This window comes from Danio rerio, chromosome 25, assembly GCF_049306965.1.
Source record: "Danio rerio strain Tuebingen ecotype United States chromosome 25, GRCz12tu, whole genome shotgun sequence".
Lineage (NCBI taxonomy): Eukaryota > Metazoa > Chordata > Actinopteri > Cypriniformes > Danionidae > Danio > Danio rerio.
The window spans coordinates 26,428,300-26,454,834 of NC_133200.1; the positions used below are offsets into that span (position 1 = coordinate 26,428,300).

The window sequence follows — 26,535 nt, forward strand, 5'->3', positions numbered from 1 at the left end:
CCTTTTCACTTCCCCGTCTAGCCCCGGCCAATGGAAACGATCGCGGATCCTTTTCACCGTGTTGGCCGCTCCCAGATGTCCAGCCATCGGGTGGGTATGTGCCAATTCTAAGACCGTCTCCCTCTTGGTCCTCGGAACGACCAGTAGTGTCTTCTTTTCCCCCCGCCTCTCTGCGACACAGTACAGCAGACCATTTTCCACAACAAAATGTGGGAGGGGGTGAGGGCTGGGAAGTCGCTCATTACTGTCAATAACCCTTACTTGCGGCCAGCAGTGTTTGAGCGTCTCATCTTCCCTTTGTGCTCTGCCGAAATCGCCTCCTGCGGTTATCTGTTGAAACAGATCAAAGTATAAGTTAGCGGATATGGATGACTCACCCCTTCTGTCGCTCTCGGTGGTCATCAGCGCTGGTTTGCGGTCCCGATGAGCCCGTGACTTGTTCTTCTTCTTTGAACGAGCCGATAGAGCGTGGTGGTGAGTGAGGAGTTCGTCGAACCCCGGCCAGTCTCTGCCCAGTAGGAGGGGCACAGGAAGATCTGGAACGACCCCGACTTCGATGCGCCAGCTGCCTGGTTTAGCCGCGATGGTCACTCTTCGGGCGGGTACGTGGCGGGTATTACCGTGCACACACGTGATTGGAATACGGCTTTTACTTTCATGCTGGTATTTTATTGTCTTCGGGTGAACCAGGGTGATGGCGCTTCCTGTGTCTAACGTGGCCGTTTGTGTTTTACCCTCTAGCTGGACTTTATGGGTGGGCGCTTCGGGAGGGATGTTGCGGTGTACCACGCAACCTGCTGTCCATGCCGGGGTCGAGTGCGTCGTCGGCTCGGTGGGCATCGGCTCGTCCATCGGGCTGGGGAACGCTGGTCTGCCGCCTGGTCGTGCTGTACCCTCCACCGGTCGCCATGGTGCACTTACCCTCCGGGGTGGCAGAGCCGCTCTCTCCCCATTGTCTCTGGTGATATGATATCATTTTTGGGTGTCTCTAGTGAAAAATATGCCCGTTGTGCTTCTCCTGTGAGAAAAGAAGCCAACATTCTCGCCCAGTTTTCTTTCGGCCAGCCTTCTCTCTCGGCAATGACTTCAAAGGTATGTAAGTATGCGTCTATATCATCCAGGTTGCTGAGTTTAGTGAGATGATGATGCGCACTCACTTCGGGAGTCGGATGGTATCTGGCCGCCTGGCGGAGCTGTTGTTCCAGTTGATCCTGTCTGGCTGTAAGTTGCTCAGAGATGGAATTCTGCTTACTGGAGATCTCTGCTAGGTGGAGCAATACCTCTTCCAGAGACATGGCGACGTGATGTTGACAGCCGAGTAAGAGGAAGCGTGAGGGAGAGAGAGAGAGCGGATGCCTGTCTGTAACACACACAAAGAAAAATTCAATTTCTTCTTACTGGTAAGTGTTTTTTCTGAATTTCTCCCTCTGCAATGCCCGCATTCTCCACCAGTTGTAGCGAGGCAGAGGGAAAACACAAACACAGTTGGGTAACGTTACAAACAATGCCCCGGAGGGTGCTTTATTTACAAGTGATATAGGGGTTAATGAGTGCTCTTCTTAAGGGTGCGTGCTCAAGTGCTCCGGGGAGATGGTGAAGACTGGTGAGAGTTCTGGTGTTGGATCGGTCACGAGCTGGATTCGGCTGTGGGAGAGACAGAGAGAGACAAGCGTTAGCGCAGGGAGTCATGTGGAAATGAAGCTCAGTTTCCTCCTTCTTCTTCATCTTCGTTTTATGGCGAGTTGCGAACCAACTTTAAAGGTGCATATCGCCACCTACTGTGATGGAGTGTGAAGAGGTTGAACTGGTTTCCTAAATTCTATTGTATAATCCACTATTTTTAATGAACCTTATTACTGCCTTTATTTGTCTTCCTGAATCTAAACCATCTTTTAATAAACCCTTTATTATGAAATCCTGGTATCCTAAACTATGCAATTCCTCTTTAAGGTTTCTTCTTTCATTTTTATATGCTTTGCACCTTTTTAAAACATGTTCTACTGTCTCATCTGTTAGACATGTGTTGCATAAACCTGTCTCATGTTTCCCCATTATGTGTAATGTTTGATTTAAAAATGTATGTCCTGTTCTTAAATGTGTTAATATAACTTGTTCTCTTCGACTAAGATTGTGATATTTTGCTTTTCTTTACTGTTTTTTGGATCTTATGATAATGTCTACCTGTGTTATTGGACTCCCAAACTTTCTGCCATTTCCTATTACAAGCTTCCAAGATTAAGCTTTTTCCTTCTGCTCTGCTTAGTGAAATGTGTCTAATTGGTTCATTTTGTTGTAGAGATTCTTTAGCTATTTTATCTGCCTTCTCATTGCCGTGAATACTGACATGTGCTGGAACCCACATTAAATGAACTATTACTCCCATCTGTGTTAGATTATTAAACTTGATCATAATTTCTGTTAGAATGTCATTTCTTTTCGATTCCATTGATTTTAAACTCATCAAGACAGCCATTGAATCAGAACATATTAGAGCTTTATCAGGTCTTGTTTCATATATCCACTCTAATGCCATCAAAATTGCAACCATCTCAGCTGTGTATACAGAAGTTCCTTCTGATATCCTTCCAGGCTTCCTCACTTCAAGCTCTGGGACATAGAATGCCACTCCTGTCCTTCCTGATTCCATACTCTTTGAACCATCTGTATATATTTGTAGATATGAGTAATATTCATTAATAATGTAGTTCTTGACATATGTGTTTATGTTAACAGCTTCTTCCATCTCTCTTTTATTTTCATGTAATTTTAAATCTACTTTTGGTTGTTCAAGTAAGAAGCTCAGTTTCCTCCTGTGTGGGGCTGGCTTTTATCTCTCCCTGGCTGATGAGGTCCAGCTGTGAGCGATCCGGTGCTGATGAGTTTCCAGCTGGGGTGAATTTGTGACCAGGGCAACGTGGTATCAGCAGACTCGCTACAATATATATATATATATATATATATATATATATATATATATATATATATATATATATATATATATTAATATGTTATATTTCTTTATGTAATAATAACTTTAAATGAATGCACACAAAAACAAGTAATATGCAAAATGGTTTATTAAAATGAATACAAATATTAAAATCGCAAAACTATGTAAAAAATGTAAAAAAACAAACAAAATAAAAACATTTCTTAATATATAAACTATATAATATACAATAAATAAAAACAATACAATATATATTTCTTTATTATGCATATATAATATATTAAAACAATACTATATATAAATTTATTTATTTATTATACACATTATATAAAAACAATACTCTATATATATTTATTTTTATACACACAATATATTAAATAATAATATAAATAAATAATAAAATGCAAGAGTGGGGGCACGTAATATATAAAATATAGTATTTAAGCAATGTATAAAAGGTTATTTTTTTAAGAAATATAAATATATTTTTACATAAAATGCACACAAATATTAAATAAGTACACACAAGACAAAATAAGAGTGGGCCTATGTAATATATAAGTGCTACTTTAAAAGGCTACATATTAACACACAAAAATTAAATAAAATGAGGGAGAGAGAGAGTACCCATGTAACATTTACAAATATATATACAGCAATTTGTACTTTATTCTGGAGCTGGAGTTTGTCCTTTATTTTGCTGGCGCTGTTCTGCCAACCAGTCCTCTAAGGATTTGCCATTTGAAGTTTGCAGACAAAATGTGGCATTACCAAATCGGCTATGGCCAAACTCCTTAGTCTTGGGTTGCCCACATTTGCTGCAAACATTAAAAGTAACCGCACGCACATACTTCCTTTTGTGGACTCCACTTTCCTTCTCCTGTTCCCGTCTGCGCCTGTTCCTCTGGGTGTAACGGGACACAGGAACAGCAGGCCGGGTGGAGCAGGTGCAGGAGGAGCAGGTGCAGGTGGAGGAACAACAGGTGCAGGTGGAGGAACAGCAGGTGCAGGTGAAGCTGGGACTGCACTGGATGTTGGTGCAGCAAATGATGGAATCACCATTGACACACTCATGTCTGGGTTAAAAACAAGTGTGCCAAACAATGATCCAGGTCCTGAAATGGGCTGCACAACACCTGGTGCTGTGGGGGGTGATGCAATGGGGCACACCGTGCTGGGGGCCGGTGGAAAGGAGCACACCGTGGTGGGGGCAGACACAATGGGGCGCACTGTGGTGGGGGCCGGCGCAATAGGGCGCACTGTGGTGGAGGCTGGTATGATGGGGCACACTGTGGTGGAGGCTGGCGAGATGGGGCGCACTGTGGTGAAGGTCTGTGTGACGGGGCACACCATGGTAGGGGCCGGTGCAATGTGTCAGACTGTGATGGGGGTTGGCGCGATGGGGCATACCGTCGTGGGGGCCGGTGGGAAGGAGCACACCATGGTGGCATCTGGCAGGAAGGAGCAAACTATAGTGATTGCAGAAGCAGACTTTTGACCAGGTCAAAGAAGAGGTGCCTGTCCTTCTTTATTTGGAGGAAAGACAAACTGGTGTTTGGGGCCTGATGTTGACTGCCTCGTCCAATTTTTCCCTCGGCAAAGGAAGCTGCGTATCTGCCACAGCAATTGGATCAAGTGGAGTCAGTCCCTGAGTGAGTACACTCATTTCCTGATCCTTTTGCCTCTGTTGAAACCTGATAATAAATGATATGTATTATACATATATATATATATATATATATATATATATATATATATATATATATATATATATTAATTTAGAAGTATTCAGGTAATTTAAAGAAAATAATGTGCTTTGCTTACCACTGAATGAGCGTCTTCTAGTTTAGCTCAAAAAGCTGGATCACCGTTTCATCCATCAGCCTGCGACTGCCAAGCACCTGGGGCCTCATGTATCAACGCTGCGTACGCACAGAAACTTTGCGTACGCCAGGTTTCACGCTCAGAATCGCTCACGTTTGGATTTACTAACAATGAACTGAACGTGGGAATGTGCGCAGCTTCACGGCAGCTTTCTGGCAGGCGTACGCACATTTTTTGTGCGTGTCTGTTTTATTTCCATTGGCGACTCCTAGAGGCAGTTGTGTTAAATTCCTCTCTACAAAGTGTCTGAGCCTTGCAATGGCAGCTGTATGAGACGGGTTCAGCAGGTATATAAGGTTTCCATACCATACATTTGACCAGCTAAACATTAAAGCACAATTTGCAGCAGTCGCCTGTTTTCCCAATGTAATCTGAGCAATCTACCACACGCACATTGCTATAAAGACACTGTCTGAAGATGAATTTGCATGCGTGAATCAGAAACATTTACATTCAATAAATGTGCAAATAAAATATGATGCTTATTGATATGAACTTATTGATGATTCCTACTTGTCTTTCTCGTGATAAATAGTTGGCAAAATCTGATATGTAGCGGGGGAAAAAACAAGAAAAAGTTCATCAGACGATGGATTCGAGCCGAGTTCATGCTCGAACGTATCAACTCATGACCGCAAGCGTCTTACGAGTAGCGCCACTGAGACTGTTAAGTGTCCTGCAACATTTTACAGATATAAACCACACTATTTCTTTTTTTAATGCACTCAGTGCGATGTTCAGACCCAACTGTGTAGACCACACCAGCTAAACTCTCTGACTCTATTTTTTTTCTTTTGTTGTTAATTCCGGAGAACAAACTTGCAAATAACACCGCTTTTCTCCGGTCTACCTCCGAAAGCAGCACCTCCAATTCACATTCTGTTCAAAGTTTCTCTTTTTGCTTGCTTTTGCCATTGCTTTTTCGTTGGGTTTTGCCATTAGCATAGTCATTAGCATATTCATACGGGGGAGGAGGCAGGGAGAAGTTTTGTGCTCGTGCATGTTGCGCTCAGTTTCGCGTTCATTTAGATGTACAAAAGAATATGCGTGAGATTCGGCGTACGCAGTGTTTCATACATCTGAATTTTTTTCTGCGTACGCACATTTACAGCTTTGTGCGTACGCAATGTTTTAGTAAGATTTCCACGCAAGTCTTCATACATGAGGCCTCAGATCCCGGATGTGGTGGTAATCGGTCAGTATTTTAGACCACCTGGGGGTGCGAACACCAGCCTTCTTGGAAGTGGACTTGTGTACGGCACACAGCTTTGTACAAATGGCCTCAACCAAGCGGCTGGTGCTAGGCCACTGTGCTGGACCCCCAGGATGTCCAATCAGACAACGTTTGACGCTCTCCACACCTGGAGTGACTCCGGAGCGCTTCGGTGCCTTAAAGCGCCCATGCGTCAGCTGAGGCTGATGTCGAGGCTGGTAGTTGATGCGCTGTTTATCAACATCCAGGATGTCCACAGCTGGATGGCCTCTGTCACCTGCAGGTCAGTGAGGTAAGGAGCCTCACGAAGACCCACCAAATAAGCAGCCAGATCCTGGACCTTGTCCCACCCAGCAATGCCATCAGGTCCAATGACTACTCCCTGGTAAATACAGAATAAATTTAGTATATGTGGAATAAAAAAAGACTAAATCAAATTAAGTTCTTAATGTATCTTACCTGAGCCTCAACAGAGAGACTGTCTCCAGAGTCGGATGGCTGTGACGGCACTGAGGGGGCTCGGCTAGGAAGCTGTCCTTCTCCACCAGCTGATGTGGACGGCTCAGCCAGTGATGCTGGGGACTGAGGCAGAGGCGAAGATGAGGGGCTGTTTCTGAGATCACGGCAGGGGTCATCCTCATACAGCACTGGAACTGTGATGTCCTCCATGATCTCCTCCTCAAACCCCTCATCTTGTAGATCCTCGTCATCTACTTCCTCCACCAGCCTGTCTTCCTCCTCTGGGTTCTGGAGCACCGGAGTCAGGGTTTTGCCGGTCTGGCTGTAAAGGTACTCTATTCCCAGCAATTCACCTTAAAGAATAAAACAATTAAAAAAACATATATTAAATAAAACTAATAATAAAGTAAATATTTAGATAAACATTTTGTGAATTACATTAAAGCTTAATAAATCACTCATATAACAACTAGTTAATGAATTTCTTGCCTGTATATGCTCCAGGAGGGTGATAACGGTTATCCCAGGGCTTCCCTAAGACTGCTCGGCTAAGCCTGTCCACAGCCTCTCTCATGGCACTGCCATATGACCGTATGGAGGATGCTCCTTTTATGGTGCTTTCCATCCGGTCATCATTCCAGCGCATCAAGCCCTCAAGGAGATAGGCCTGAAAATGCGCATCACTGGCACTGGTCCCTGGAAATTAAAATAGTTAAAAATATGTGAAGAATTAATTAACATGTTATTAGGTTATGTACTAACATTAAAATTATTGTCATTATAAACAGAGTTACTTGTCAGGCAAGACAGCTTTGTCAATGCTGATAACATCACAAATGTTATTTAAATGTTTAATAATGTTACATTAAAGCAATGGAAGTTATCACAGTGCTTATATGTTTTACAAAACAAAACGATCCAAATGTATGTAATACCTGGAATAAAACGGTTTAGGTGGAGGTGGAAGGACTCCAAAGATGTAGAGCCACGGGCACACCTGTAACAACACAGCTCCACACTGCCTTTCTTCAGTGTCCCTGTCTTCATGTACAGTGGAAAGTTCTCTGGCTCTTGAATGCACTGTACATGCTTCTGCTGTTCCTTCCATATCTGCTGGATCCGTTCGTGGTCCAGCAGAGGAACACCCAGAGTGTCCTTCCCATGCTCGCTGTCAAAATGGTCCAACAGCTTTCCAATCAGACAGGTGGTCTCCTCCACACCTCTGGTCCTCCTACGGCAGTGCAGTGCTAGCTCCCTCCGGTTTATGCGAGCACTGAGAGCCGTTTGTGAAATGTGGCCAGTCTTTTTTGCCGCCAGCTCACCTTCCTTTGCCTGGCGAAGAGCGGCCACATCTTCTGGATCCCACTGAAAGATGCACGTGGACAGACGTGCCATGAAGATCCCGTAGAGCGGATGAGCTTCTGTCGTGACACCTGCAGCAAACCGGCGCATAAAATGCCAGATGTCAAGGCGCACTTCAAGCTCATCCCACTCCCGAAACATGATCTTCACCGGAGACTGGCCGTGCTGACTGCAGCAATCTCTGTCCACGTACATTACTTTCGGGGCTGCCTCTCCTGCCTCCCGGTAACGCTTCATCAGCCCGGCCGCCATTGGGTCCAGTCCATGACCCTCGGCAGCTGACAGCACAGAGACAAGGACTTGACCGTGTTCGTTCCCCACATTAGTGCACCAGGCAGCTGTTCCCGCAGCAGCACCTGCAAGTTTCTTTGTGATCTATTAGGAAAAATAAAACTGTGTTAAATATGTACGCACACATATCCATTTCTGGCAAATGTCTGGATATAAACATACCTTTTTTGTGGAGTCCATCTTTAGAACACAGCCAAAGACGGAGGTGATTTTGGCTTTGACCTCGTGCAGTCGCCCCAGAACATCCCTGGCATAGACGGCTAACAGCCACTTAGGTTTGGGTATGGCAGGTAAGAGGGGAGGCTCAGCAAACACAGGAGGTTGCACAAGGGAGGACCTTGTGAATGGTTCACAGGCAGTCAGGTACTGCAAGACTCGCTGTGTCCATGCCTCACTGTGTTGCTCCATCAGCTTTTTGAAAGGCTGAGTCACACTGTTGCCCAGTGTCCTCTCCCTCATCATCCTAACTGTAGGGTCCAGCCAGTTGGTCCAATGACGGTATCCAATGGTGGATGAAGGTTCATTGCATGTTCGGTCTTTCCAGTGCACAATGTTGATTTATATTAAACTTAACTCATATCTGACTCCAATTTTAGTATGAGGTGGTTTAGAATATTAATATGTTTATCCTCGTTTTATCTGACTCCAATTATAAAACATTGAGAAGGTTATTTTGTTTCCGTTCACATTAATTTAGATTATGATTGAATATTCTCTTCGGTTCATCATTTTATGTTATTCTCGTTCATTGGGATCTCTATAACATCCTGAATCTTGTACCGGCCGAGTATACAATTTCTTAAGCACAAGCATGTCAGTCTTGGTCACTAAACAGGGGCGATTGACCGCTATCCTAAAAAGGCAGAACCCTACTTACTCAGATTAGGATATTTTTTATGCGGTCCCCATAGGTCTGCTACCTCCTAAATCAGACAGAGCTATTTAGTCATATAACGATCATTACTATAGAATTAAGCAGACCAGTCGTACTCAAACTAGTAGTAACTTTGAATAATCACTATACTATCTAAATAGTATTAAAAGTTTATCGGGTGAAGGACTATCCCCTTAGATATCCTTTTACAGCCTAAGTATACATGAATAAATGCCAATTTGTTAGTCGGAGCTCTAGAGACATCGTGTAACGTGCCGCAATGCTCCGTCTACCGTGTTCTAGTCCGCTACTAACCTGAACAGGGGATTGTGGTGCTATGAAATTACCACAATCTACTAAAGATAATAACACGAACTCTGTTTGAATCATTCAAAACATAACAATTTATTAGTCAGGTAAATGTATTATGCCAATTCAATCAGTCAATTCATAAACGATCAATACAAAACATCAAATTATCAAAGATAAATCCAAGATGAAAAAGATGCATTCCTGACTTTGAAATATACATAACATGGAACAAGCCATGTTATGGGCTGATCTGGTTAGGCAGAATCGCCCTGAGTTTTTCTCAACCCTTACCTTAAATAATCCAAGAATTCCCTCAAGGAAGGGGGTGTGAATGTATAACAAAAGGCATTCACACTTAGTGTCACACCCCTCACAGTGGTTCAAAAGATGCCTGAAGTTATATATTTATTGTTCTGATTATGTCTATTTCTGAGAGAATGAGACCATTGTACCAATCGCACTGAGACATTTCAAATGATATCAAACATGATAATTAAAGTCAGTTTGGTTAATCTAAAACATTTAAACATTGAAATGACCATATGCGTGAGTTGGGGGGATGAAGCTGAGTCTCAGCATAGTCAGATGCAAATGCAGCAGGAACTGGTTTTTCCCGCATTCCTCCCTGGTGGGTTGTGAAGTCACCAGTCTCTGTTTTCAGCTCATGTTTTGAATTGTCAAAGATATCAGAATATTTACAATATTTCAATTCTTACAGATAACCCCCATTTGATCCCGTGGGTCAGATATAAATGTGTCCATGGGGTCACTATGTATCCTTGTTGAGGTCGTTCAGGGGCAATTCAAGACAGTCTCTGCAGCATTATCAGTTGTAAGTCGTGTTCAGCAGGTAGCTAAACAGGTCCAGGCTCGTTTTCACCTCTTTTGATGAGCCTGACCCGAATGCACTGCTCATTCAGTCCATACAGGCCTTCATAGCTTCCACTGTGTCCTTCCCCTGATAAAAGTGTCCACGTCGTGTGGGCTTCTCATAGTCTTCTTCTTCTGATGAATCTGGTCACCTCCAGATATGCAGACATCGGCATATGGGGGTCTACAGTGTGTATACACTGCCTTCTCTCGGACACCTAAACAGCAACTTGATGGCTCAGCGATTGAACAGTTATGAACTTGTGTCATTCTGCATTGGAGAAAGTCATGACGTTAAGCATAAAATATATGATCAAAGCATAAAAGTCAGCAAGTGCGAGTCGTACAACTGGTCTCAGGTCTCTTTCAATCTGTTTAAATGGTCCAATCAAAAACAGATGAGTCTTTGTCACCACTGAGATAGGGTATAATGATAGGGAGAATATTAAATATTCTTGGTTTGAATTACTCAAGGTAAAGCTATCAAAAGGTCAGTGCAACTTATTAAAACAGTATAACAGGCAGTATGCATCATAAAACATATCATCATGACAATACATTCAAATAAATGACATTCATTTTCAAAATGAAAAAACGTGAAGATATTTGGTATATCTATAATAATATATTATATATATGATATACCTTATATATTATATAAGGTATATCTATAATAATGTGTGTGTTTGTGTGTGTATGTTGTGTGGTGTGTGTGTGTGTGTGTGTGTGTGTGTTTGTGTGTGTGTGTGTGTGTGTGTGTGTGTGTGTGTGTGTGTGTGTGTGTGTGTGTGTGTGTGTGTGTGTGTGTGTGTGTGTGTGTTTATGTGTGTGTGGAGGGGCTTGAACACAATTGATGGTATTTGTCAAATTTAAAATGTCCTAGTGATTATAAGAAGTGTTTTCACTTCGTTTAATTTTAATCACTTTAGCACTTATACCTGTTATTGGTGATAGATTGGAAAACCAGGGGCCCTCTGGTTTGTCAACCATCCCCACAACAGTCAGTGTATCTATCCTTAAATTTATTGGCAAGTTCGCCTCTATTGAAGTTTTATACCATCAATTTGTTGTCAAAGCCATGCAAATGTGTAATTTCTTTTCAGCTGACAGAGGGTGTCAGAGGGTGTTTGTTGTCTCGTCTGTCATCAGATTAATTATTCCGTTCTATGTGTGTGAGGCTAATGTGTTTTGTTTGTATAAACAGGGACAAACGATCTCAATTAAGGAGATTTGACTCCTGGGTCTTTGAAGACTAAGGTGTTATCTATGTGCCTGGGTTTACCTGTGGCTATGTGTCCGTGTAATGCTCTGAACAATGGTAATCAACTTTTATAATTGTGTTGCAAAATTTTAGTCCTGTCTTACCAGGGAGCCAGCATAAGAATGTGAACATGAGGTGTGTTCCGGCTCAAATTGATTCCATATAATATCTTTTACGGAGCATGTTAAGGTGCAATGTTCAAAGCTGGATCCTGTAAAAAATGCATTTTCATGGTTAATTTAATTATCACACTCTATACTCCTGTTTGTAGTTCAAACTGCAGCTATACAGGGGATAGCAGAGTTTTCTACTTTTGGAGATCAAAGAAACAAATATCATGAATTTCAACATAGTTAATTCCATTTTCATACAGGACATGTGGTTTAACATGTGTATAGTATAAAAACAAATTTAAAAATGCCACCAGGATTCGTGACAATAGAGTCTGTTGCTATTGGTCTTTGCAGGAACAATGCAGTAAAGTTCTTTATCGCCTCTAGGTAACCAGGGTTTTAGTCCCATTGCTATTAAGCAATTTGGGAAGATTTTAACTATGAGATCTTTCATGTCTCGGTTTAATTTAACATATAATAATTTACATCTTAGTTGAAGTAAGATGTTTTGTGAAATCACAAAGCCTCCTACAGTGCTGAATCCATTGATAAGATCAGCTGTGGATAATTGTTATTCTGATGACTGATCAAAGACTTTTTTCAGAGGACTTACTGCAGGTGAGGTGTTAGCACCACAGGGGTTCTTGCTTTGAGATGCAAGACGGAAGACTTTTGGCCTCAGGTTATGGCCTAACCTTTTGTTGCCCTCATTTGTATTTGTTTGATGTGGACCGGATCTGGAGTGTTCTTTGTTATTGGCCCGCCTAAGATGAGAACAAAAGCAGAGAGAACCATTTTTAGAATTTTCATCAGTTTCAAATTAAATCATGTGGAATTAATGTTAATGCATCATCTTGCAATATTAATTCTGGAAGCCACATGATGTTGCTGGTCAGATCTGAATCGCTGTTGTTGATTTCAGCATATTGTGAGTGTGTAACACCTGTTTACACAGTCTGCTGTATTCTGAGCATTATCTCCCAGTTCCGCTGGGGACATTTTTCTGAATCAATCAATGATTTTTCATTAATTTCAGTTTACAATCTAATGGGCCGATACCCATAGTTCATTTTTTGCTCTCATTAACAGTCAGATCTGTTGGCAGAAATCATTTCACCCTTTTGGTGTTCTCTGCTTAACGGTTGTCATTTTATGATGTGACTCACAGATTCTTAGATCTTTTGACCCATAAAAACTTTGGTAACTCTGAATGTTATCATATCCATCCCCCTTTCATTATGTTTTTTTCTGGTGGGCTTAACTCTCTGATCAAATTTTAATTGTAGGTGGTGTTTTTTCAGCGAGGATTATATTGGTTTACAATCAGTTATGCTATAGTAGTTCTGTCAGTGTTTTCATTAAGCATAAAGAAAGCGAACCTCCTCAAGGTGAAAGATGTTTCATCTTTAGTCTTTAGTGCCATGATTGGCGATTATAATATAATGTACATTATTGTTTATTCCTAATGTAATTATATTATATTAAAATAGTAAGTATTAAAATTTAATTATATCAGGTCTCTGGAGAGTGTTTTTAGAATGGCAGTGCATTTTAGCTTAATGCTTTTATCTTGTGATCAGGGCTGTGTTTGGTTGTAGGTTGCATGGAGAACAAAAGGGTCAGCAAAGGCTTGTGGCCAAATGGAAGAATGTTATTGTTTTATGCAAATACAGCAAACACATTCTGAGCATCTTATTATCACTGAGGTGAGATTTCTCTGCTCTCTGTCAGGACATTTGAATATGAAAAGGTTTGAGCCATCAGGAGGTCTAAGGGCTGATTTAAAGTTAAAATCTTAGAATTTCTTTTATATTTAGTCTGTTTTGAGATTAAATTAAAGTATAGTGGATATTTTACACTGTAAACCCTAATGCTGTAACTAATTAATTGAATTGAGCTCTATTAACTTAAATCCTTAAAATTCGTTTATCTTAATTAACCTTAATGAGTATTCAGAACTTTTTCTTATTTTTGAGTTTGAAAAAATGTAATCTTTAAAAAATGCTATCAGCTGGGTGATTTAAGTATTTAAAGTTGAAAGAAATTAAAGCAATTAAGTTAATTGGTATTAAAATGTATGAGCTGCGTGACTAAGTATTTAAAGTTTGGAAAAATTAAAATAATTAAGTTAATTGCAATTAAAATGTATAAGTTGAGTAACTTGGGTATTTTAAGTTAGTTGAAGTGTCTTGCATGAGTATAACAAACTCAAAACTTAATGTTTCTGTTCACTTAAAATAGATAATTTCATAACTTAAAAAATTTGACATAACTGATTGCCTCAAATTTTTTTGAGTTTTGTCAACTTATTCGGGATTACAGTGTAGTTGATCAGCATCATATTTTAATTTATCACCATTAAATTTAAATGGCAAATTTCTGATTTGTAAAGGCAGAGTTTTCATTAGAGCTTATTTGTCTTTTTTGCAATCAAATCATTCTGTTCTGCTCACCTTTATTTTTCACATGCAAATGCCTTAAACAGACTGTTGTTATTAATCCAATTTAAAAGTTTACAATTGTTTTTAAATCTTAAACCATTTTTTTTCTTGTTTTCCTTTTTTCCATTTTTCTCTTTTTTATAAAACAGTAGATTTAAAACAATGGATAGTTTTTGATTTAAACTTTTAGGATCTAATTTGTGACTCTCCACTGAGTCCCAGAATATAATTTGGATGATGTTATTCCAATTTTAAGCTTCAACTCTTGCTGCCTAGCAGACAAAGAGATTTCAGAGCAAGGGATGGCATTTATCTATACTGCTGCTATCATGTCCCTGATAATCAAAGTGGTTTTGTCTAATTCTCAACCCCACCGGATAACGCATTCCGGTCTAACATTTTTGAGCATTTCCGACTCATTCTATCAATGTGTTTATATAGGGTGCATCCAGCTTTCCCTCAACATTTCTAATAGGCCAAGAAGAATTGACTTACCACAGCAGCTGAAGATAGAATAGAAGATCCAAACCTCTTGGTTGATATAAATCCATTTTGTGCTGGAAAGACGTAACTCGCCTGAGTTGGGAGATCACGTCGGGGTCACCATTTTGTAGGGTCCAGCCAGTTGGTCCAATGACGGTATCCAATGGTGGATGAAGGTTCATTGCATGTTCGGTCTTTCCAGTGCACAATGTTGATTTATATTAAACTTAACTCATATCTGACTCCAATTTTAGTATGAGGTGGTTTAGAATATTAATATGTTTATCCTCGTTTTATCTGACTCCAATTATAAAACATTGAGAAGGTTATTTTGTTTCCGTTCACATTAATTTAGATTATGATTGAATATTCTCTTCGGTTCATCATTTTATGTTATTCACGTTCATTGGGATCTCTATAACATCCTGAATCTTGTACCGGCCGAGTATACAATTTCTTAAGCACAAGCATGTCAGTCTTGGTCACTAAACAGGGGCGATTGACCGCTATCCTAAAAAGGCAGAACCCTACTTACTCAGATTAGGATATTTTTTATGCGGTCCCCATAGGTCTGCTACCTCCTAAATCAGACAGAGCTATTTAGTCATATAACGATCATTACTATAGAATTAAGCAAACCAGTCGTACTCAAACTAGTAGTAACTTTGAATAATCACTATACTATCTAAATAGTATTAAAAGTTTATCGGGTGAAGGACTATCCCCTTAGATATCCTTTTACAGCCTAAGTATACATGAATAAATGCCAATTTGTTAGTCGGAGCTCTAGAGACATCGTGTAACGTGCCGCAATGCTCCGTCTACCGTGTTCTAGTCCGCTACTAACCTGAACAGGGGCTTGTGGTGCTATGAAATTACCACAATCTACTAAAGATAATAACACGAACTCTGTTTGAATCATTCAAAACATAACAATTTATTAGTCAGGTAAATGTATTATGCCAATTCAATCAGTCAATTCATAAACGATCAATACAAAACATCAAATTATCAAAGATAAATCCAAGATGAAAAAGATGCATTCCTGACTTTGAAATATACATAACATGGAACAAGCCATGTTATGGGCTGATCTGGTTAGGCAGAATCGCCCTGAGTTTTTCTCAACCCTTACCTTAAATAATCCAAGAATTCCCTCAAGGAAGGGGGTGTGAATGTATAACAAAAGGCATTCACACTTAGTGTCACACCCCTCACAGTGGTTCAAAAGATGCCTGAAGTTATATATTTATTGTTCTGATTATGTCTATTTCTGAGAGAATGAGACCATTGTACCAATCGCACTGAGACATTTCAAATGATATCAAACATGATAATTAAAGTCAGTTTGGTTAATCTAAAACATTTAAACATTGAAATGACCATATGCGTGAGTTGGGGGGATGAAGCTGAGTCTCAGCATAGTCAGATGCAAATGCAGCAGGAACTGGTTTTTCCCGCATTCCTCCCTGGTGGGTTGTGAAGTCACCAGTCTCTGTTTTCAGCTCATGTTTTGAATTGTCAAAGATATCAGAATATTTACAATATTTCAATTCTTACATACCTACCCGGTTGTCACATGAGTATCTAAGGAAACAACATTATAATCAGGGAAATGCTTTGTTTGCTAAAAATTAACACAATTAAAATATTGGCATTATGAATTACCTGTATGTCAGCAAAGCTGGGAACTGACTACGGTGGCCAATATCCAGCTGTCCTAAGATGTCCTCGGACCAGGCAGGATACTTTTTTGCACCGCTTGCACTCCAGATACTCAGTGGCAAGGTCGTACCAGCCGTCGATGTCGAGGACCTTGCGCACCGTGCGGTAAATTCCAGCAGCTGTTAGTCTGTGCTTACCACAGCTTAGGCGAACACAGACAAGTGGAAACAACCACATCTTCAGCGGCATCCACAGAAAAAGTGGTCGGCAGAAGAAGAGGTCAGGAGAGGCAGGTGGCTGCGTGTTAATTAGAGGAGGCTGGGGAGGATACCACCAAAGCTTCAGCTGGGACACTAGCTCTGGCTTGCCGGTTTTTAAGTTTGTTTTAAATACCGTGTTCCGGATCCACTCATGCTGGAAAGGGGGAAGCTGATCTTTCCAGTGAACAGGAAGCTCAACTGGTGGCTGATGATGTTGAAGATCTGGTGTTTTTGCTGTTTCCGTTGATGGAGACGGATTGGCACAGGCCTCTGAGTGAATAGTAACAAACAATTTATGGTTAACAATATTATGATGACTGTTGCTTTTGATAGTAAGGTGCCACAAATTATGCCCATGAACAGCCAGTGAAGCAATAGTTTTGGATAAGTATTATTATTAATATGGGTATACTTAGAAATACAAGTTAAGAGAATGGTACTGTTAGGAAGCAAAGAAATTAGTGTGTACTTTATTGATGAAAGGGATATGGAATTAACACAATTCTCTGCGAATGAGAATCATATGAAATGGAGTAAGTAAAATGAGGCATGATTAGTATAAATTATTGAAGCACAAAGACATGAAGCATGCACACAGATACAGTAGGGAAAAACTGCTCAGCTGATAATGACAGCAATGAATCACCACCATCTAAGAGAGTGAGTGAGAAGAGCAAGCGACGAGGAAAAGTTATCTGATGAATGTTCAATAATGATTAGTTCGGAAACTCAAATAAATACACTGAAACCTTTGAACATCCTTAAGGTTTTGAAGAAGTGCACTCAAAGTATGCATCCCGCTTGAGACATGATGTGACAACTCTGTACTGTAGATAAAAATTTGATTCATTATTTTTTGTAAAAAAAAATACTTAGTGTGTTTTCACAAAATATTGTTATAACATTTTCATTTGTGTCGTGTGCCACACCTGCAAAGAGCTGTGCTTCACATTGTGATGCAGCAAACACCAGTTCTTCATCATCTTCAGCTGTGGATCTGGAAGTGCCTGGAGCATAAATCTTAAAAATATTACTGTGAAAAATACACACAGCCAAATGTACAATACGATGGTGCTTACTTACCAGTAGTAAAAAGCTGCCTTTGGGCCATACGTTTGGCTGGGGGTTCTGCTGTAGGAGGAGATACAGTGGACTGCAGTTTTGGATCTGGAAACAGAAAGTTTGACATAACAATAAATAAACACATATATAACTGCTGTTGGGATAATTCTGTATCATGCTCAGTATTCACTCTCCTACTTACAGGGTTTAACAGGTGACATCAGTTTTTTTGCCAGCTGTGAAGGAGACAAGTGCTTGCCCCTTGCCAACAGCGATTTCACAGTGGCAGTCTGCTGTACACCTGTTTGGATGGCTGCAGGTGGAGGAGCAGGGACACTGGATGCTGCAGGTGGAGGTGCAGAGACACTGGATGCTGCAGGTGGAGGTGCAGAGGCAGCAGCAGAAGCCAGTCTTTTCAGGACATACGTCTTGAAAAGTGCCATGTTGGTTTTTGGCCTGGCATCTGCCTTAACCAGGTACCTGATGAGGGCTTGGGCCTCCTTGCTCTGGTCCTCAAACACATCTTTCATGGACCGGCCCTTAAAGTCACCAAACTCCACCATCAAGCACCCTGTATCTCCTTTTGCCCTGGCTTCTGCTTGCATTTCCTGTTTCCTCTGGTACTTCTCTACTTCTTCTGCAATCTCCCTGATGGAGGAAGTGTACTGAAGAAACAGGTGTTTGTTTTCTGACAAGGGTGTTGTCTGCAGCTTCTCATCAGAAATGCTAAGCACCAGGTACACCGCATACCCCAGAGCATGCTCTAGGAGCCATCTAAATCTTTGGCCCTGGTACTTGCCAAACTGAATCTTGCAGTGAGCCAGAACTAAAAACTGGTCACTGGAGTCTCCACCATTGCTGCTGACGAAAGCAGTGGCCTCTGCCAGCACCTCTTCCTTGGGTTTGGCCCTTCCAGACTCCCTGCTTACAAGGCGCTCTGCCTCTGCAGATGGCCCCAAGAGGAGTCTGCTTGATGTCGCTGATTGGCGGCGGAAAATCGGGTATGCATACATTTTTCTGAAAAAAAAAAAAAAAACATTAGAGAGAACATTACCTAGAGCAATCAGAAAGATACATTTACATTAAGTGTGAAACAATAATTTAACAAGGTAGATAATCCATATTATTGCAGTAGTAAATATGACCATGACCATAAAATGGACTTCTGGTGAATTTTCTACACATATGCCTAATATATGCATGGTAGTACAACTTAAAATCCACATAAATAAATGAGAAACAACAGAAATTAAAATATTAAGTTATAATATACACATTAAACTCTTAAGTCTTTACATTATGACTTTTATAAATAAAATGTTTGTACTTCAGCTATTTAATATAACTATTCTCTTGTGTAATATAGCTGAAAACACAAGTAATAAAATAAACAAAATACAATATATGCTTATAATATTTTTACAATAGAATTATAAAATACAATACAATTTAATTACTAAATATATATCATATATTTTCATAAACAAGTGTTAAACTCAAATGTTTTTAAAGTTTGTGCAGTCGTCTTTATAAATATAACTTTGTTTTACCTAAAATAGAATTATTTTAAAATTATAGAATTATTTGCTAAATTAAATGTTTAAGAAAAAACTGTTTAACTCTGTATTTCATGCAATTACATTATAAGTAACTGTAACTGTACATTTAAGTACAGTAACGTTAACTTTTTAGAGTGTACACCGCGATTATAGGGCCCAATATTGCTAGGTCGAAGGGGGGCATTATTATTCTAAACAAATATCAGAACATTTTGTTTAATCATCTAACCAAATGGCGATGATTCCACCTTTTCTGATCACTAGCGACATGTTGCTCTGTATTTATCATGGGAAACATTACCGTTTTACAAGTTATAAAGAAAACATCTGCTATAACGTTAACTTGCTGTCGATTGTAACTTATTATTTAACAGAAATACACACAGTATAATAAACTAATAATAAACTAATAATAAAGTAGTGTTACATCTGGCTTACCTGATTCAAAGATGACGATTATAATAAAAGCGTCGTGTGATTGGTCAAAAGTAAGCCATCGAGGAGAAACGCGATTGGTCAAACATACGTCACAGCAAAAAGAAATGCGATTGGTCAAAAGTAAGCCACTGAAGTGAAACGCGATTGGTCGAAATGACGTCAGCGCAAAGACAAACGTGATTGGTCAAAAGTAAGCCACAGGGGTTAAACTCTATTGGTCAAAAGTAAGCCACCGAGGTGAGACGTGATTGGCTCATGTGGGCTTACTTTGGGCTTACTTTGGCTCTGTAGACGGGATGCTGCAGGCGCAAGCGAGAGGTAGCGGGATCGATGCCCGCATTCTCCACATGAATCTCCGCATCTGTTTTCATGCCTTTCACACTGGCTTTCATTGCATACCTGGTTGCACCTTAAAGGGCCATGAAACCCCCTCGTTTCAGCAGGGTGTTTTCACACCTCTACTTTGGAAAAAGTCAGAAAAGTGGGCGTGTCCAGCTCTGTTTAGGGGGGAGTGTCGGAGGAACTAAAGTGGGATGGTGTGGGAGTGTCTATTTGGGCACGCGCGAGTTTCAGTCAAAATACACACACATGAGAAAGTGATGGTGTTTAACCTACATGGATATCTGTAGTCGAATTATTTGCCAAATTAATAAATGTTGGACTTATACAGCAGTTTGGCTCTTTCATTCAGGGAATTAATTCATGCCCCTCGCGACAAACGCGATATTTGATTCGAGGATCTGCTCTAAGCGTGTATTTTTTCATGCAATGTTTGATACCGCACGGCGAATGAGAGAGAAAAAAAAACTCTGCATTTCCCGGAAACTTAGATGCTCTCGGCAGGTAGCGTCAGAAAGCCGCGTGTGTTATTCCGGTCACAAAATGCGGTGCTATGTTTGCACTCAGTGCAATAGTTAACTTAATTCGATACCAACAAACTGAATAAACAAAGAGCACTGGTCGCTCACTTACCAAATCTGTAGAGACAGGACAATCACCAGCAACTAGAGCCGCGTCTTTATGAAGAGGAGACTAACGTTACAAGCGAATCCGGATTTCAGCGTTTGCAGATGAGAACAGCTCTCAGGTAAACAATGTTCCTCCTTAGACACGTAAGTTATTGTTGTCGAGCGTCGCGTACACTGTTAATCCACACGTGAACCAGCTGAGCTCTCACAGAGAGAAAATGAAAACGAAACTTAATGGCAGCAAACTATAAAACAACACTTCACGCTTGTTTTGCCAAGACAACGTGGCGTCTCTGTGGCGTTAACACGGTGACGCTAATGAATATTAATGAAGTTGCACAATAGAGCGCGCTGATTGGTTTGACCCAAGCCTTACTCATGCATTAATGCATCACACTGTAAGACGTAATAAGACTCACTCTGGCACAGACGTTCAGTCTGCACGCTGGAATACACGCTATTATGTCATGACCGTGACGCAGCTTCAAAAATTCGTTTCAAACAGGAAGTACGAATTTGCTTGAAATAACGCAAAAACAACCAATTTACACTTTTTAGTGAAATATAGGTGTCCTAATAGTGTTTTTAGCAGTGTGGGACACATATACGACTGTCAACAGCTCAAAAAATGTGTTTTGGTGTTTCGTGACCCTTTAAGACTTTATAGTGAAACTTCTTACGTCAGCTTTGCCGGTTCCTGTCTAGTGATTATCATTGCAACCCTTCAGAAGCCCTATCAAGTCACAGTTTTCTTTTAGTCAATGGCGTGTCCGCAGTGGGACATCAAAGCGCTAAACATATTGAAGATTGCTGTCGATTAGGCCATTGGAATCATCACCAGAAGCGACGTGACCGTCTGGGAGGAAGATGGCGTTTTGGTCAAGTGGAAGCAGGTGGACTTAAGTGTGAAGCAGCTAGGCTTTTTGAGTGAATTTCGGTTCCCTGACCCTCATGCCAAAAACTGAACGTCAACGTAGCTTTGCCGAAACCCGGGATTGAACCAGGGACCTTTAGATCTTCAGTCTAACGCTCTCCCAACTGAGCTATTTCGGCTGTCTTGTCTCAACTGCTCTGCAGCATGGATGTCGGTGAGACCTAGCAGAGCTCTTGAATGCGTCTGAGGCACAGGAGGGTAAAAGTTTGGCCAGTACGGGTATCGAACCCGCGACCTTGGCGTTATTAGCACCACGCTCTAACCAGCTGAGCTAACCGGCCACTTTCTGCACACTAACATAGAAATCCAGGGCACTGCCAATGTGGAGTGATTTAGGGATAACTCGTCATTCGGCATGCAGGACTCCTCACACGTTCCCTGGAGCAGGACCGGGTAGGACCTTTTGAAAAAAGCATGCTATTCCAAGCAATTTGACGAATACATATCAAGCAGGGCAAAGGGGCCACCGCAGAGCAGATGTGGTCTTTTTTTTCTTTTTTGATTACGTCAAAAATAGCCAAATTTTTTTCCAGCGAGGGGAATTAGCTCAAATGGTAGAGCACTCGCTTAGCATGCGAGAGGTAGCGGGATCGATGCCCGCATTCTCCACATGAATCTCCGCATCTGTTTTCATGCCTTTCACACTGGCTTTCATTGCATACCTGGTTGCACCTTAAAGGGCCATGAAACCCCCTCGTTTCAGCAGGGTGTTTTCACACCTCTACTTTGGAAAAAGTCAGAAAAGTGGGCGTGTCCAGCTCTGTTTAGGGGGGAGTGTCGGAGGAACTAAAGTGGGATGGTGTGGGAGTGTCTATTTGGGCACGCGCGAGTTTCAGTCAAAATACACACACATGAGAAAGTGATGGTGTTTAACCTACATGGACATCTGTAGTCGAATTATTTGCCAAATTATTAAATGTTGGACTTTAACAGCAGTTTGGCTCTTTCATTCAGGGAATTAATTCATGCCCCTCGCGACAAACGCGATATTTGATTCGAGGATCTGCTCTAAGCGTCTATTTTTTCATGCAATGTTTGATACCGCACGGCGAATGAGAGAAAAAAAAAACTCTGCATTTCCCGGAAACTTAGATGCTCTCGGCAGGTAGCGTCAGAAAGCCGCGTGTGTTATTCCGGTCACAAAATGCCGTGCTATGTTTGCACTCAGTGCAATAGTTAACTTAATTCGATACCAACAAACTGAATAAACAAAGAGCACTGGTCGCTCACTTACCAAATCTGTAGAGACAGGACAATCACCAGCAACTAGAGCCGCGTCTTTATGAAGAGGAGACTAACGTTACAAGCGAATCCGGATTTCAGCGTTTGCAGATGAGAACAGCTCTCAGGTAAACAATGTTCCTCCTTAGACACGTAAGTTATTGTTGTCGAGCGTCGCGTACACTGTTAATCCACACGTGAACCAGCTGAGCTCTCACAGAGAGAAAATGAAAACGAAACTTAATGGCAGCAAACTATAAAACAACACTTCACGCTTGTTTTGCCAACACAACGTGGCGTCTCTGTGGCGTTAACACGGTGACGCTAATGAATATTAATGAAGTTGCACAATAGAGCGCGCTGATTGGTTTGACCCAAGCCTTACTCATGCATTAATGCATCACACTGTAAGACGTAATAAGACTCACTCTGGCACAGACGTCCAGTCTGCACGCTGGAATACACGCTATTATGTCATGACCGTGACGCAGCTTCAAAAATTCGTTTCAAACAGGAAGTACGAATTTGCTTGAAATAACGCAAAAACAACCAATTTACACTTTTTAGTGAAATATAGGTGTCCTAATAGTGTTTTTAGCAGTGTGGGACACATATACGACTGTCAACAGCTCAAAAAATGTGTTTTGGTGTTTCGTGACCCTTTAAGACTTTATAGTGAAACTTCTTACGTCAGCTTTGCCGGTTCCTGTCTAGTGATTATCATTGCAACCCTTCAGAAGCCCTATCAAGTCACAGTTTTCTTTTAGTCAATGGCGTGTCCGCAGTGGGACATCAAATCGCTAAACATATTGAAGATTGCTGTCGATTAGGCCATTGGAATTATCACCAGAAGCGACGTGACCGTCTGGGAGGAAGATGGCGTTTTGGTCAAGTGGAAGCAGGTGGACTTAAGTGTGAAGCAGCTAGGCTTTTTGAGTGACTTTCGGTTCCCTGACCCTCATGCCAAAAACTGAACAACAACGCTGCTTTGCCGAAACCCGGGATTGAACCAGGGACCTTTAGATCTTCAGTCTAACGCTCTCCCAACTGAGCTATTTCGGCTGTCTTGTCTCAACTGCTGTGCAGCATGGATGTCGGTGAGACCTAGCAGAGCTCTTGAATGCGTCTGAGGCACAGGAGGGTAAAAGTTTGGCCAGTACGGGTATCGAACCCGCGACCTTGGCGTTATTAGCACCACGCTCTAACCAGCTGAGCTAACCGGCCACTTTCTGCACACTAACATAGAAATCCAGGGCACTGCCAATGTGGAGTGATTTAGGGATAACTCGTCATTCGGCATGCAGGACTCCTCACACGTTCCCTGGAGCAGGACCGGGTAGGACCTTTTAAAAAAAGCATGCTATTCCAAGCAATTTGACGAATAAATATCAAGCAGGGCAAAGGGGCCACCGCAGAGCAGATGTGGTCTTTTTTTTCTTTTTTGATTACGTCAAAAATAGCCAAATTTTTGTCCATCGAGGGGAATTAGCTCAAATGGTAGAGCGCTCGCTTAGCATGCGAGAGGTAGCGGGATCGATGCCCGCATTCTCCACATGAATCTCCGCATCTGTTTTCATGCCTTTCACACTGGCTTTCATTGCATACCTGGTTGCACCTTAAAGGGCCATGAAACCCCCTCGTTTCAGCAGGGTGTTTTCACACCTCTACTTTGGAAAAAGTCAGAAAAGTGGGCGTGTCCAGCTCTGTTTAGGGGGGAGTGTCGGAGGAACTAAAGTGGGATGGTGTGGGAGTGTCTATTTGGGCATGCGCGAGTTTCAGTCAAAATACACACACATGAGAAAGTGATGGTGTTTAACCTACATGGATATCTGTAGTCGAATTATTTGCCAAATTAATAAATGTTGGACTTATACAGCAGTTTGGCTCTTTCATTCAGGGAATTAATTCATGCCCCTCGCGACAAACGCGATATTTGATTCGAGGATCTGCTCTAAGCGTGTATTTTTTCATGCAATGTTTGATACCGCACGGCGAATGAGAGAGAAAAAAAACCTCTGCATTTCCCGGAAACTTAGATGCTCTCGGCAGGTAGCGTCAGAAAGCCGCGTGTGTTATTCCGGTCACAAAATGCGGTGCTATGTTTGCACTCAGTGCAATAGTTAACTTAATTCGATACCAACAAACTGAATAAACAAAGAGCACTGGTCGCTCACTTACCAAATCTGTAGAGACAGGACAATCACCAGCAACTAGAGCCGCGTCTTTATGAAGAGGAGACTAACGTTACAAGCGAATCCGGATTTCAGCGTTTGCAGATGAGAACAGCTCTCAGGTAAACAATGTTCCTCCTTAGACACGTAAGTTATTGTTGTCGAGCGTCGCGTACACTGTTAATCCACACGTGAACCAGCTGAGCTCTCACAGAGAGAAAATGAAAACGAAACTTAATGGCAGCAAACTATAAAACAACACTTCACGCTTGTTTTGCCAACACAACGTGGCGTCTCTGTGGCGTTAACACGGTGACGCTAATGAATATTAATGAAGTTGCACAATAGAGCGCGCTGATTGGTTTGACCCAAGCCTTACTCATGCATTAATGCATCACACTGTAAGACGTAATAAGACTCACTCTGGCACAGACGTCCAGTCTGCACGCTGGAATACACGCTATTATGTCATGACCGTGACGCAGCTTCAAAAATTCGTTTCAAACAGGAAGTACGAATTTGCTTGAAATAACGCAAAAACAACCAATTTACACTTTTTAGTGAAATATAGGTGTCCTAATAGTGTTTTTAGCAGTGTGGGACACATATACGACTGTCAACAGCTCAAAAAATGTGTTTTGGTGTTTCGTGACCCTTTAAGACTTTATAGTGAAACTTCTTACGTCAGCTTTGCCGGTTCCTGTCTAGTGATTATCATTGCAACCCTTCAGAAGCCCTATCAAGTCACAGTTTTCTTTTAGTCAATGGCGTGTCCGCAGTGGGACATCAAAGCGCTAAACATATTGAAGATTGCTGTCGATTAGGCCATTGGAATCATCCCCAGAATCGACGTGACCGTCTGGGAGGAAGATGGCGTTTTGGTCAAGTGGAAGCAGGTGGACTTAAGTGTGAAGCAGCTAGGCTTTTTGAGTGACTTTCGGTTCCCTGACCCTCATGCCAAAAACTGAACGACAACGCTGCTTTGCCGAAACCCGGGATTGAACCAGGGACCTTTAGATCTTCAGTCTAACGCTGTCCCAACTGAGCTATTTCGGCTGTCTTGTCTCAAGTGCTCTGCAGCATGGATGTCGGTGAGACCTAGCAGAGCTCTTGAATGCGTCTGAGGCACAGGAGGGTAAAAGTTTGGCCAGTACGGGTATCGAACCCGCGACCTTGGCGTTATTAGCACCACGCTCTAACCAGCTGAGCTAACCGGCCACTTTTGGCACACTAACATAGAAATCCAGGGCACTGCCAATGTGGAGTGATTTAGGGATAACTCGTCATTCGGCATGCAGGACTTCTCACACGTTCCCTGGAGCAGGACCGGGTAGGACCTTTTAAAAAAAGCATGCTATTCCAAGCAATTTGACGAATAAATATCAAGCAGGGCAAAGGGGCCACCGCAGAGCAGATGTGGTCTTTTTTTTCTTTTTTGATTACGTCAAAAATAGCCAAATTTTTTTCCAGCGAGGGGAATTAGCTCAAATGGTAGAGCGCTCGCTTAGCATAGGAAGGGGCCCAATCTTCTCGCTCACTCGCAAGCGAACAAGTCGCAAAAAACGGAAAAATGTGACAAATTTCGCTTGCAGTAGTGTTCGCGGCTTTGTGACTGTGCATAATGTGGTATTTTGGTTGCATATTGCATGTCATTCTAAATGTCATTTTTTGCGTGCTGGATTCGAACACACGATCTTTGTAACACAATATCCAATCAGTGTCGGTTTCAGCGGAGCCAATCAGC

General features: G+C 41.6%; 2 protein-coding genes and 8 non-coding genes across 10 annotated transcripts; 2 read left to right on the top strand and 8 right to left on the bottom strand.

Annotated features, from left to right (window-relative positions):
- Positions 1 to 5,617: 5,617 nt before the first annotated feature.
- LOC137489300 (uncharacterized) lies at positions 5,618 to 9,614 on the bottom strand. Its single transcript, XM_073943186.1, has 5 exons — positions 8,322 to 9,614; positions 7,442 to 8,243; positions 6,996 to 7,202; positions 6,507 to 6,859; positions 5,618 to 6,429 (listed from the first exon to the last, which is right to left on the bottom strand). The coding sequence occupies exons 1-5, from the start codon at positions 8,619 to 8,621 to the stop codon at positions 6,241 to 6,243; spliced, it is 1,851 nt and encodes a 616-aa protein (XP_073799287.1). The 5' UTR covers positions 8,622 to 9,614; the 3' UTR covers positions 5,618 to 6,240.
- Positions 9,615 to 16,208: 6,594 nt separating this feature from the next.
- Positions 16,209 to 19,889, bottom strand: LOC141380984 (uncharacterized). Its single transcript, XM_073943197.1, has 6 exons — positions 19,765 to 19,889; positions 17,703 to 18,517; positions 17,522 to 17,605; positions 17,342 to 17,445; positions 16,572 to 16,708; positions 16,209 to 16,380 (listed from the first exon to the last, which is right to left on the bottom strand). The coding sequence occupies exons 1-6, from the start codon at positions 19,887 to 19,889 to the stop codon at positions 16,209 to 16,211; spliced, it is 1,437 nt and encodes a 478-aa protein (XP_073799298.1).
- Positions 19,890 to 21,445: 1,556 nt separating this feature from the next.
- On the bottom strand, positions 21,446 to 21,518 carry trnaf-gaa (transfer RNA phenylalanine (anticodon GAA)). The gene has a single exon. It is a non-coding gene; the product is annotated as a tRNA-Phe (tRNA).
- Positions 21,519 to 21,606: 88 nt separating this feature from the next.
- On the bottom strand, positions 21,607 to 21,680 carry trnai-aau (transfer RNA isoleucine (anticodon AAU)). Its single transcript has one exon. It is a non-coding gene; the product is annotated as a tRNA-Ile (tRNA).
- A 255-nt stretch (positions 21,681 to 21,935) lies between these two features.
- Positions 21,936 to 22,008, top strand: trnaa-agc (transfer RNA alanine (anticodon AGC)). The gene has a single exon. It is a non-coding gene; the product is annotated as a tRNA-Ala (tRNA).
- Positions 22,009 to 23,609: 1,601 nt separating this feature from the next.
- Positions 23,610 to 23,682, bottom strand: trnaf-gaa (transfer RNA phenylalanine (anticodon GAA)). The gene has a single exon. It is a non-coding gene; the product is annotated as a tRNA-Phe (tRNA).
- Positions 23,683 to 23,770: 88 nt separating this feature from the next.
- trnai-aau (transfer RNA isoleucine (anticodon AAU)) lies at positions 23,771 to 23,844 on the bottom strand. Its single transcript has one exon. It is a non-coding gene; the product is annotated as a tRNA-Ile (tRNA).
- Positions 23,845 to 24,099: 255 nt separating this feature from the next.
- Positions 24,100 to 24,172, top strand: trnaa-agc (transfer RNA alanine (anticodon AGC)). The gene has a single exon. It is a non-coding gene; the product is annotated as a tRNA-Ala (tRNA).
- A 1,602-nt stretch (positions 24,173 to 25,774) lies between these two features.
- trnaf-gaa (transfer RNA phenylalanine (anticodon GAA)) lies at positions 25,775 to 25,847 on the bottom strand. The gene has a single exon. It is a non-coding gene; the product is annotated as a tRNA-Phe (tRNA).
- An 88-nt stretch (positions 25,848 to 25,935) lies between these two features.
- On the bottom strand, positions 25,936 to 26,009 carry trnai-aau (transfer RNA isoleucine (anticodon AAU)). Its single transcript has one exon. It is a non-coding gene; the product is annotated as a tRNA-Ile (tRNA).
- Between the last annotated feature and the right edge of the window lie 526 nt (positions 26,010 to 26,535).

Bases quoted from the DNA above. Each gene is read 5' to 3' on its own strand.
- LOC141380984 (XM_073943197.1), bottom strand. From the start codon at position 19,889: ATGAAAGCCAGTGTGAAAGGCATGAAAACAGATGCGGAGATTCATGTG. The intron at 18,518-19,764 runs GTAAGCCCACAT...TTTTTTTTTCAG, and splicing joins AGAGCCAAAGTAAGCCCAAA to AAAAATGTATGCATACCCGA. The intron at 16,709-17,341 runs GTTATAACAATA...CTATTCACTCAG, and splicing joins CACACGACACAAATGAAAAT to AGGCCTGTGCCAATCCGTCT.
- LOC137489300 (XM_073943186.1), bottom strand. From the start codon at position 8,621: ATGATGAGGGAGAGGACACTGGGCAACAGTGTGACTCAGCCTTTCAAA. The intron at 8,244-8,321 runs GTATGTTTATAT...TTTTCCTAATAG, and splicing joins AGATGGACTCCACAAAAAAG to ATCACAAAGAAACTTGCAGG. The intron at 6,860-6,995 runs GCAAGAAATTCA...TTATTCTTTAAG, and splicing joins CCCTCCTGGAGCATATACAG to GTGAATTGCTGGGAATAGAG.